General features: G+C 36.8%; 1 protein-coding gene across 4 annotated transcripts in view; it reads right to left on the bottom strand.

Annotated features, from left to right (window-relative positions):
- Positions 1 to 12,814, bottom strand: part of cadps2 (Ca++-dependent secretion activator 2) — a 146,583-nt gene that overhangs the window by 75,717 nt on the left and 58,052 nt on the right. For all 4 annotated transcript variants that reach the window (XM_062992326.1, XM_062992335.1, XM_062992332.1 and 1 more), the window contains exons 9-10: positions 11,671 to 11,880; positions 5,996 to 6,123 (exon numbers count right to left, since the gene is read on the bottom strand). In XM_062992326.1, the coding sequence (XP_062848396.1) occupies positions 5,996 to 6,123; positions 11,671 to 11,880 (338 nt within the window). The remainder of the gene's footprint in view (positions 1 to 5,995; positions 6,124 to 11,670; positions 11,881 to 12,814) is intronic.

The raw sequence follows: 12,814 nt of genomic DNA, 5'->3' as shown, positions 1-12,814 counted from the left end.
TAGAAATAAAACTTGGATATAACTTGGAGTAGTCAGTGTACAACTTGTATAGCAGTGTAGATTTACTGTCTTCTGAAAATAACTCAACACACAGCCATTAATGTCTAAATGGCTGGCAACATAAGTGAGTACACCCCACAGTGAACATGTCCAAATTGTGCCCAAAGTGTCAATATTTTGTGTGACCACCATTATTATCCAGCACTGCCTTAACCCTCCTGGGCATGGAATTCACCAGAGCTGCACAGGTTGCTACTGGAATCCTCTTCCACTCCTCCATGATGACATCACGGAGCTGGTGGATGTTAGACACCTTGAACTCCTCCACCTTCCACTTGAGGATGCGCCACAGGTGCTCAATTGGGTTTAGTCCATCACCTTTACCTTCAGCTTCCTCAGCAAGGCAGTTGTCATCTTGGAGGTTGTGTTTGGGGTCGTTATCCTGTTGGAAAACTGCCATGAGGCCCAGTTTTCGAAGGGAGGGGATCATGCTCTGTTTCAGAATGTCACAGTACATGTTGGAATTCATGTTTCCCTCAATGAACTGCAGCTCCCCAGTGCCGGCAACACTCATGCAGCCCAAGACCATGATGCTACCACCACCATGCTTGACTGTAGGCAAGATACAGTTGTCTTGGTACTTCTCACCAGGGCGCCGCCACACATGCTGGACACCATCTGAGCCAAACAAGTTTATCTTGGTCTCGTCAGACCACAGGGCATTCCAGTAATCCATGTTCTTGGACTGCTTGTTTTCAGCAAACTGTTTGCTGGCTTTCTTGTGCGTCAGCTTCCATCTGGGATGACGACCATGCAGACCGAGTTGATGCAGTGTGCGGCGTATGGTCTGAGCACTGACAGGCTGACCTCCCACGTCTTCAACCTCTGCAGCAAAGCTGGCAGCACTCATGTGTCTATTTTTTAAAGCCAACCTCTGGATATGACGCCGAACACGTGGACTCAACTTCTTTGGTCGACCCTGGCGAAGCCTGTTCCGAGTGGAACCTGTCCTGGAAAACCGCTGTATGACCTTGGCCACCATGCTGTAGCTCAGTTTCAGGGTGTTAGCAATCTTCTTATAGCCCAGGCCATCTTTGTGGAGAGCAACAATTCTATTTCTCACATCCTCAGAGAGTTCTTTGCCATGAGGTGCCATGTTGAATATCCAGTGGCCAGTATGAGAGAATTGTACCCAAAACACCAAATTTAACAGCCCTGCTCCCCATTTACACCTGGGACCTTGACACATGACACCAGGGAGGGACAACGACACATTTGGACACAATTTGGACATGTTCACTGTGGGGTGTACTCACTTATGTTGCCAGCTATTTAGACATTAATGGCTGTGTGTTGAGTTATTTTCAGAAGACAGTAAATCTACACTGCTATACAAGCTGTACACTGACTACTCTAAGTTATATCCAAGTTTCATGTCTATAGTGTTGTCCCATGAAAAGATATAATGAAATATTTGCAGAAATGTGAGGTGTACTCACTTTTGTGATACACTGTATATATGTATATATATATATATATTAGGGCTGTCGAAGTTAACGCGATAATAACGCATTAACGCAATCTCAATTTAACGCGATTAAAAATAATAGTGCCGTTAACGCAGATTCTAGTTCATGTTGAGACTTGACTGGTAGAACAAACGTTTTAATGTCGGACTTGCCACCGTTGTTCATTTGCGGTTTGTTAAAATAATATAACTGAGCGTCGTAGGGATGCACTTGCATAATAAAGAAATAAATACACGCTATATTCACAAGTTGTCGGGAGCAAAACACTTTATTAACAATCTGTTACGGCACTGAATACCGGAGTCAAGCACGCTAGTCCATGAACTATGGAAGCCCCAAAAGGGTCAAAACACACTCACTTCGTGTAGAAACGTCCACTTTTCACATTTCACTTAAAATACCTTGTTTTCTATAACATTTACACAGATTTTATTTAATGCGATTAATCGCGATTAACTATATGAAATTCTGAGATTAATCGCGATTAAAAATTTTAATCGTTTGACAGCCCTAATATATATATATATATATATATATATATATATATATACAGTATATATATATATATATATACATATACATATATATACATATACATATATATATATAGCATTTTTTCTTTTTCTTCTATTTTTTATCTCAACTTAAATTTTTCTAGATATTTTTTGTACAAAAGAATTTCTATTGTGTACATTACATTTTTATTTTGTTCTTTAGTACTAAATGGGACTGGGCAGTTATAAAAAAGCATTTCCCTGCTAGTTATACCATGTATGACATGTATTTGACAAATAAACTTTGATTTGATTTTGATTTATAGTGTTTCTCCAGAACATTTTGTCTTCTGTTCAGGTCTGCATGCTTCATAAGGGCATGTTTATTATTGTTTATTGCTGGCCACCCCCTTCCTGGTTTACCTTTAAACCTTCTATGCACACTGTCTTTTGCAATGAATTGGTTATTTGTGTCCAAAATAGGAGCACATTAGTTTGGTTCTCTGGACTTGAATAAGTGGCTAGGTCTGATTTTTTTGAGAATCCATTTGTTTGTTTTCTTTGTTGTCCAAGGAACTCTATAAAATCTTTGCCAGCACTAAAGTTAAAATGAACTGATATTCATCCTGTCCCACTTTTTTTTATTTCCCAGCTTTCTGGACATGTCTGATCTTTGTTTGTAGAGACAAACTGTCACATCTAAAGATCTTGTAGTTCCTTCGTTCTTGTTCTGTCAATCTGTCTTATTACCTGCTTGATTTGTTGCTGTTGATTGATCCAAGTAAGCAAAAGCGGTTGCCACCACTTCGACATCTTCACCAGCAACGGTAGAGATCTTTTCTGTTGTCATGCCTTTTGTCCTCTCCATAACGAGCTGAAGTCCCATCATTTCACTCTGTTCTTTACATGTTCTTATAAGGGCCTTCATGTCTTTCTGATTTTCTGCTATGAGTTTCTTTACATAAAAAGCTATATGAATACTTTACTCAATAGATTTTTACATTTACATTTTCTGCATTTAGTAGAATAGAAACCTTGAACTTGCTTAGAGAAACTTTTATTAATGACATTTGTAAGTGTGATTTGAAATTTTAGCACATACAAATTATATTGTTTAATATAAGTAACATGTGTTATTAATGTTTAGTTTTGTGATATTGGTAAGAAAAGGTAAAAAAAAAAACCCAAAAGATCGCATAATTTTTAGATAGTCAGATGTAATCCAAAAAAAGACTAGAAAGCGATTTTGACAGCTGCTTAAACACAGGTGACGCTGTGTGCAGATGAAAGTGTGTTCCATGGACTTAGAAGCTGTCATGGTATAAATAAGCCTTTGCTACAGTTTTTTCTTTGTCCTAGTAATTAGCAAAAAAAATTTTTATGAAGCAGCAATGTGAAAATTCTGAAGCAGTGAATTTTGCTGTATTTTATAAGAAAAAAACCCACATTTCTATTATGTGAACAATTTGTAAAATGTTGTTTAGACAGACACGTATTTTATTTATTCATTTATAAGTTAAATAACTGTAAAATTTAAATTATAAAGTCTCCTGCAAGAGTATGTATCTTTTGATCTACCTGCTGTTTTATTGCTCCTCAATGTAATAAAAGCAGCTCTTACAAATGAGGTAAGTGAACTTCAAAATTTACTGATCATTCCTCCACATTCATGTTTCGTTTACCCCTTAACCAAACAAACAAAGCAGAAAATAAAAGTAAAGTCTAGATGAAAAACATTAGAGTTTAATTTTAGACCTCAAAAAGTTTGTTTGTTTATTAGGATCTTAACGTCATGTTTTACACACTTTGGTTACATTCATGACAGAAACGGTAATTACTCATTACACAAGATTATATCAGGTTATATCAAACAGAGTCATGGACAATTTTGTATATTCAATTTACCTTACTGCATGTCTTTGGACTGTGGGAGGGAACCAGAGCTCCCAGAGGAAACCCACACAGACATGGGGAGAACATGCAAACTCCACACAGAAAGGACCCAGACCGCCCCACCTGGGGATCGAACCCAGGACCTTCTTGCTGTAAAGTCTAGACTGCAAAAAGTCTAGACTTTGCAAGGTGCATTTGTCAGTGCGCTCTCAGTGCCTGTCCTAAGCCTGGATGAAATGAGAAAGGTTGTGTCAGGAAGCCAACTGGGCGGCCCCTAAGAAGTAGTTGAGGAGCAAAAAATAAATAATAAATAAATAAATGAGTGAAAATAGATGTATTTAGGCTGGTACTCATCTTTCCACCTGTGTTGTCAGTTTTTGAAATGTGATTAAAGCTTTATAAATCATTAAATATGATTTTTTTTTATTATAACAAATTTATCCTTGCAATACTTTCCCTGATCTAAATATATGGTTGAATATGTGGCCACATTTTCTAAGAATGTATAAATGCCTTAAATAAGTCATATTGAGGCACAATAAAATGTTTTCACATAAATTTCACATAGATTTTACAGAATGTGGCCAAAATATGTGAATATGTATGTGGACACAGCTCCTGATACCTAGGTTCCTGTGTTTCAGCCACACCCCTATATATAAAATCAATTACATCAAATTTGATTGATTTATATGCTTCCAGCTTTGATGCAATATTGTAAAGAAGGTCATTATTGTGTCGCATGACTGTAGCCAGTGTACAAAGCAGGGTCTATAAAAACATGAATTAACTTCTTGTTTAACAACAGTGCCTGACATTTTGGCTCAAATTGGCACAAATTCCCACAGACACTCTACTTTCATATTATTCCCCACGGTTTTGGAATTAAATGTCCAACAAGCTTATGCTCTACACATCATTGGCCATATAGTGTATATCATGCATTAATAAAATAATTGACCTGGACACAAAACATGCAGTTCATGTGACTGATCCAGATGTTCTTCTCCCAGGAACCCTTACAACCTTACTGCTGAACACTAGTGACATGAGTCAGAGCAGTGCAGAATAGAAGATACTCACGGAGAGCAGATATGGAATTATAAAACAGAAGGGTTTTAATGGTTGGTGTACTATTGTATCTTTGTAGAATATATAATTTAGAATTGTCCAAAAGCCATTCTTCTGTAACTGTTTAACATAAAACAGTTTATTTTTTAAGAAAGGTAACCATCCCATGTTGACATTCACACACACTGAGTGTTTACTGACAAGTAAATAGGACTATGTGTGGGTGCGGTGTCGTTCCCACATACATATAATCATTGGAAGTCTCAGCACGGCTCTTTTCTTCACCCTGCTGAGATGCGCAGAAGCACTGCACCACGATAGGTTTCCTTTTTGTGGCATATTGATTGGAATCGTTTATACTCCTCTTGAGCGTGAGCTCTCACTTAGCCTGAAGGGCCACATCCCTCCCCTGTGGACATTTAACCCCCCCCACAGACACACAAACATCACCAAACACACTCACATAAAACACACACGGATTAACTACAGGAAACCGGTCAGGCTTTGTAACAGTGCTGTCCTACTTTTTAGGCCTCTGTGTAATAAATTCAAAAGCAAATCAAAGTAAAAAAATAACCCAGCATATTTAAATGATTGTAAGCCGATAAGAAACAACAGTTAGTCCAACACCCAAAGTGATTTAACTAGAGCAATATAAAGAAAGTTCTGCTTCTTGTTCATCAGCTATTCCACTGCTGTAAGAACCCACATTCGTGCCAACAGTTTCTTCCAATGCAGTCAACTGTAGTCTTTGTTTTCTTTTATCATCTCACCTTATTTGTCCATGACAGTGGTTTAACTGTTTAAGTCTACATGATGAAAAACAAACTGAATACATATAGAAATTCCATCAAGTAATACAGCAGCTTACAGCATACTAAAACTGAAAAAAAAAATTCCACCATATTTCAGTCTGTAGCAGATGCAAATTCTAAATAAGATTGTTAGGTATACTATTAACAATCACATCCAACCAAGACCATCACAACATAGACAGAAAAGACTCACCAGGCAGGAGAAGGAGTCGTTCATGCGGTGGATGAGTGTGTGTTTCTGCAGGGTTTGAAACAGGTTGGCATGGTCAAAGTTGCAGGGAACGGCAGAGATAAGCTCCTCTACTCCTGCCTTCTCCAAACCTAAATCACAAACACACTCACTTCAGTCAACACAATAATCAGACAGCAACACAGGCCATATACTTACAATTAAAGATCATTGTGATTCAACTTGCAGCCTAAACTGTTAGTGATGTTACAATAGATATGACATGTCTTGTGATAGCAGCACAGATATTGTACTGAAAGCATTGAATATGTTTAAAACCAGATACTGTTGTACTACAAAATATCAAAATGTCAACGTACATTAGCAGTGATATTGCTTCCTATTTTGAGAACATTTTAGTATTAATGTTAGTATCTGATTTGAAACACAAGACTCTAAATTAATGATTCTAATCTTCCACTTTCAAAACAAAGGGGGGGGGGGGGGGGGTATACAATACTACTTGTTGCTGTTAAAATAACTGATACTGCAATGTAAAGAAATTGCTCACAAAAAAAGAAAGCCCAAATAGCCCAAACCTAGTCTTATAGTGTCTATTGATTTATATAATTTCTGTTTGATGTTTTATAGTAGACACATGAACAGATTTTTTATAAATTTTTATATGGTTACCATATTTTATGTTAAATCCTGCATAAACACAGGTAATTCCAATGAAATTGCAGTTGTAGAAGTGCACTAAAATTAAAGGAGTTAAAACAGCTCTCACTTCAGAATGCTCACAACACTAATCTGTCGTGGTACACGTTGGCATCATTGCCTTTCTTTATTTGCATGTCACCTCTTTTGGCCAAAGCTGTTCTGTGACAGCCAGTTTTAATTTTTTTGCAGTAAACATTTAAAACCGACAATCCTCTAAGGGCCTTGTCAGCTGTCAACCTAAGCACATTCTGATTTTCAGTTTTTATTATTTAACGAATGGATGTGGATGCTCTTTAACACCAAGAATATTTCACTTAAAGAGTGTTTGTAGTATCAACCCAATCAGTTTTTGTAAGATGGAATATCTGCAGTAAATGATCTGAATGTTTTTTCGGAATAAATGTATCTGAATATTCTAGACTGAAATATGACTATGATGTTGCTACCAAAATAAAAACAATGTCCTGATTCATGAGTACTGTGTGCAGGGGTATGCTGGCTTAGAAACAAATAAAGCTCAGGTACATGAAATGATCATGCTTTTAAAAGTGAAAATGTGAGAAGAAAGCATAAGGTCATGGTAATTTTGAGTCTGAAGGTATATGCTTACTTGTATTCTTCTTTTAGTGCAACCTGTTATTTTAATAAAAAGCTTTGACAAAAACAGTAAGGTATTTTTATGATGGAAATACCATTAGTCCAGGTACTAAAAAAGATCTGATCAGTCAAAAATTAACACACAACACTGTTAATATATCTTTTATATGTTCTTCAGCTCTTCTCACCTCTTCAAGCCACTTTTAATAGCCATCAATAGCTTTTAATAGCTTTTGGCACATCTCTTGTTGGATCTTAGGTCAGCTCAATCTATTTTGCAAGACTGGTAGAATTAAATCTAATTTGCTGGTTTTCTGGCACATACCTGACCTTATTGTACAGTCCACATATTCTTAAATTGGTTAAGGTTGACACTTTGTAAAGGCCGTTTTAAAAGCTTAACATTTTATAGCACTTGGATTACATCTGACCATATGGACATTTTTTAGTGTGGGGTTTGAGTTTTCTTTCTGTTCCATAAACTTTGTCATCACAGACAGTACTGATGATATTGGGAATTGAGGTTGCTAAGGAATGACTACAAGTAACAGTTTTGTAAAATAAAAAAATAATCACTTTTTAATGTACAGAGATAAAGATCTTTTTAAACATCTTTTTTGTAATGCTTGCTATGATGAGTGCAATAAAAGTGCAGTTTGTATACAGATAATTTACCAGCTGTAGAATTTAGATCATTTAAAACATTAAATATTATATTATTCATCATATTTAACTTATGCAGACATACAAAAAAGAAAATTTGCAGAAATAATTAGACTGCAATGACATAATGTAAATGTCACAAGTGTATGTAAACGATTTAACTTCAACTGTATGTACTTGTATGTGTGTTTACCATCAAATCCGTATTTTCACTCACTTTTTATAAATGAAGAGCAAGCAGATGACAAGTGCATCAAGGCAAAAAGAGAAAACTAAACAAAGGCTACGGGGTCAGGTCAACATGTGTGTCAGAGACTGTAGGAGTAGAGAAAAGGTGGAGGGGGCACTAAAAGTGTTCCCAAGTTCATTTCCAGTCCATTCATTGCATTCATTCCATGCATCCTGAAAATCGGCTAATGGGGAGTCATCAAAAGCCTAACACTTGCTGCCGGCAGTCTGAGAGTGTGCATATGCGGAGTGAGGTCTACGCTCCACAACACCCACAAAAGACCATAGCTTTTGAGACACATCTTCAGACGCCTTCATGGCCAACGGCCCCTGCCTGAGCTGGGCATTAGTGATCGCTTTTATTAACGCTGCCATTTTTGGATTGCTGATGACTTTGTGGATGCTTGTATGGACAGAGAAAAGTGCTGTGCAAAGTGCTCCCCCGCCCCTAGGACCACCACAACGTTTGACAAGAATGCAATTCTCCAATTGACTCACAAACACTTCTGTCCTGGCCCATAAAAGGTCTATTGTGTCTTTTGCTTTAATTCTGATATAGGTCATATTACATTTATTACTACCCAGCTGCTTAATGTCATTTAGAGAAAATGGGGGCAGACACAGTTGCTGTCTTGTAGGGATAAAGAAACAAGGAAGAGATACAAAAAGGAGACAAAAGCAGATATAGATTAAATTCAGTAATAGAGAAAAGGAAAGCTTCATATTGATCTACGAGGCGCGAGCCTGACAGATCCAGTTTGACTGAAGAAGCATATTGATCTGTGTCAACTTAAGCTATTATCTGTAGACGATGGGAGGAGGAAAAGGACGAGGGACATCTGTACAACAGAGGGGAAACAACTCTCGTTCTGGCTTCATGGCAGCAGTCACATCCATGTGACATGACTCACCAATGTGGACACCAGCTTCATGACAGATATTAACACGATGCTGGACTGATCTCACAAGTACAGCCCTGCCAGTCACTTCAGCAAAAGCAGTACAAGTTTGAGAGACAGATGTGGACAGACGTGACATGTTCTATTAGGATATATGGCCTGCTCGCTCTCTCTCTCACACAGGCACACATTCTGAAATGTAACCTAAAGCTTCACGGCTCATCTGGACCATAAGACAGGATGTCTGCACTGGTCATCTAAGAGACTAAGGCAATAGAAAGGCACTGACTGATTGCCTTCAATATGTACATGACCTTAAAGGCACATCTGGAATTCAGGGGCCTTATTTAAGTATATAAACAAGAGAAAACTTAGATAAGTGACACAAATTATGCTTAACACAACCTAAAGCATGTTTTAGAACACACTATTATGCACTTAAAAGTATTTATATAAACGTTTCTTGTTTATTGGTACTTGTGCCTGAGAGTACCCTTAAATAGCCAAAAACATGTCAAGACCAACTAGAATATAACTGGATCGTGTAAAAAAGAAAAATGTTAGTGTGGAATAAATAACCTTGTATTATTAAAATAGATGTTAAATAAGTTACATTCACATACAGATTTAGTTTGGCAAAGTTTTGCCAATGTAAGTAAATCAATGTCAGCAGTTGTTGAATGGTTAGCATACAGAAAGCTAAAAAATACATATAACAAGAAGGCATGGGAACAGTTAAAAAAGCTTGTTTAGGGTATGTGATAAATGTGCTGGAAACTGAGTTGCTTGTATACTAACCATGTTAGCACTGCATTATTCTGGGAATGCATTATAAATGTCGTATTCATTTATTTTTACTGCTTTTTACAAATTTTTTTTTTTTACTTCATCCGGGTCAGGCTCGGGTACCATTGACAATATTTAGTGCAGAGAAAGTGAATATACAGTACACTGCGGGTAACACACAACCACTTACTGTATTTACTCACTCATACCTAGCCAACCAACCCTCTACATGTTTTTGGAGAGGTGGGAGGAAGCCAGTTCTATGACATGCAACACGTATGGCATACAACATACTTAATGACAGAGATTAAAGGCATGTTAAGAATTTATGTACTGGATAGGTGTACCTAATAGAGTGCTTGGTGAATATGTATATACACAAATACTCACAAGCACTGTATTAGGTACACCTATTCATTTTTATGCACCTTTTATTGGTGACAAAATTAAGACAGCACAGAAAGAAACCCGCAATTAATTATGGAATGTACTGTAAACACCAGGTATGTGGCACAAAATAAGCAAATTACAGCAATCGAGTTTCTGAAAGGCGTATTTCATTCACTTGGTGGCTTAGTTTGGGCCACTTAAGCCCCCTACTGACATTAGTTTAGACTGTTACTAAAAGCTGAAGCCAAACAGATCAATAAGCAGCTTTTCACCACTCCAACACCATCAGCATTAAAATATACAAAGAATTCAAAGAACATTTAGCCTTCTAAACTATTTTATACGTTGATACATTTAATAAAAGCCAAAGTAATATATAATTAAATATCCTTTTAAGATAGTAGGTTTGCAACTTCAATTACTTATGGATTAACAGCATATTTTAGCAAAGTTAATTAGTATGTTAGAGACAAACAAACAATTTAAAAAAAGCATTTTAACAAGTTAGGGATATAATCAAACGCAATTCTGAAAAATAATGACCAATAAAAAGCTCAAAAAAAAAAAAAAAAAAAAACTATTACTATTAGTCACACAACCTAAGAAAAACAGAAATTGCCCACATCAATTGTATACATCAATAAAAACTTTTATGAAAGAATTTCAAGGGAGAAGTATTCAGTAAAACAAAGCATATCCCTACACATGGAAGACTTCCCAGCCAAGTCCTGTGGTCTGTTGAAAGAGTGGAACTTCTTAGCTTTTGCTAATTGTGTTGCAAACATGACATATTTTCTAAGTAACACCATCCTCAGGGTAAAATACAGTATGTGTGGTAGAATATTTTTTATAAGGATGCTTTTAAGTAGTAGGGACAGGGAGTCTGGTTAGGTTTACAGGCAAGAAAAACAGCACAATTACGTTTTGGCCAAACTTGCCCTATTTGGCAAGAAAAGTTAACCATTTAGCAAGACAATGACCCAAAGCACACTGATATAGAAGCCAATGAACTGGTCTGAATTTAAATTGATACCCTAAGTGGCCCAATCAGAGTTCTGATTACAGTCCTATCAAACATTTATGGTGAGATTGCATAATTTCAGTGATCCACTATTCTCCCAATATCCACTATCAGAACATACACCTTTAACAAGCCTATCGTTCCATCTTGTGGCATTAAATGAACCAAAATGACTTGTAGCTTTTTTGGTTTTAATTACAATAAATAATTTTATAGGCATTGCATATAACAAACGACTCTACTGTGATGACAAAAGAAACTTTTAGCCTGTAGTATACCCAGCAAATCCAGTATATCATAGATCTAAATAAGCAGTCAGGGAAATTAGAGCAAATGCAGGTGGGTGGCACTATCAGTAACATGGTACATAGACTGGGCAGGATGTAACATACTCTGTAATGTTGCAGAAGCATCTCTCTGGACACTCCCTCCTTTGCAGTTGTGCTGCTGGTTTTGGGAAGGTGCTACTGGTTTGTAGGACTGGCCAGTGGCACGGTACATGGCCTGCACCCACAGTGTTCGGTCCTGTTCATCGTTTGTAGCAAACACCACCAGATCCCCTTCTTTGACTGCACTGAAGAAGGCATGGCCCCCCTGGAGACCTGCAAAAGATGTTGGTTAATTAACTGATGGGCAATGATTTTCAGTATTTTAAACACAGGTATATACATTTTTAAAGGAATGAACAAGTTACATATTCAAATTCTTCTTTTTTTTGTGCTTTACAAAATGTCCCAGCTTTTCTGAAAATAGGGTTTGTACTTAAAAGGTAAATTATAAGAGCCTAGTCATGCTTAGCCTAGTCTGTTCCCATTTGAAGGACAAGCGCAATAAAGAAGCATTTAGAATTTCCGAATATTCTCAATTCACCCAAGTTTTAGCCTTTTAATACGTGTAAACAAACATTAAGTCCACAAACATTCCTATCTCCAAAAGTTCTTTTTAATAAGGGTAAAACAGCATAATGCTGGCTTTTGGTACAGTTATTCTTGGTGACTGTACTGATGTGCCTTCCACTTCAGAAAGCTTGTGCTTGAAGTTCCAAATGTCAAAAATGTTTGGGGGGTTTGGAGAGAGATGGTAATTATTGGTATTCCACCCTGAACACGCAGAAAACATCATTTCTTTTCTCCAATATCCTTCAGCTTGCACTTAACATTAAATATAAGTTCTTAAAAAGTACTTGAGAGTTAAGTGCCTGACCAGCAAAATTTACATCATACATTATGTTTTTCATTACTAGTAAATGTATTTCAAACTGCCTATTCACTTCAATTCTAGACATCAATAGGACTTCATGTTAAGCAGCTGAAAGCAACGTAGCAGCAATATAGCTGTTAATAAAAACATTTGCATAGACTTAAGAAAACTTTAAATATATATGTCATTAAGTATGCTAGATTTTACTGATATTTGGTCAATGGGGAATGCATACTGTTAGTTCTTTGTTGCAAAGTGGATTGGAGGAATTGCAGTGTGGTCTACAGTGAGAAATGATTAGCTTGGTGATTAGCATTAAGGGTACATTTTGACCTA

Source organism: Trichomycterus rosablanca, chromosome 1 (assembly GCF_030014385.1).
Source record: "Trichomycterus rosablanca isolate fTriRos1 chromosome 1, fTriRos1.hap1, whole genome shotgun sequence".
Classification (NCBI taxonomy): domain Eukaryota; kingdom Metazoa; phylum Chordata; class Actinopteri; order Siluriformes; family Trichomycteridae; genus Trichomycterus; species Trichomycterus rosablanca.
This window is presented reverse-complemented; position numbering and strand designations above follow the sequence as displayed.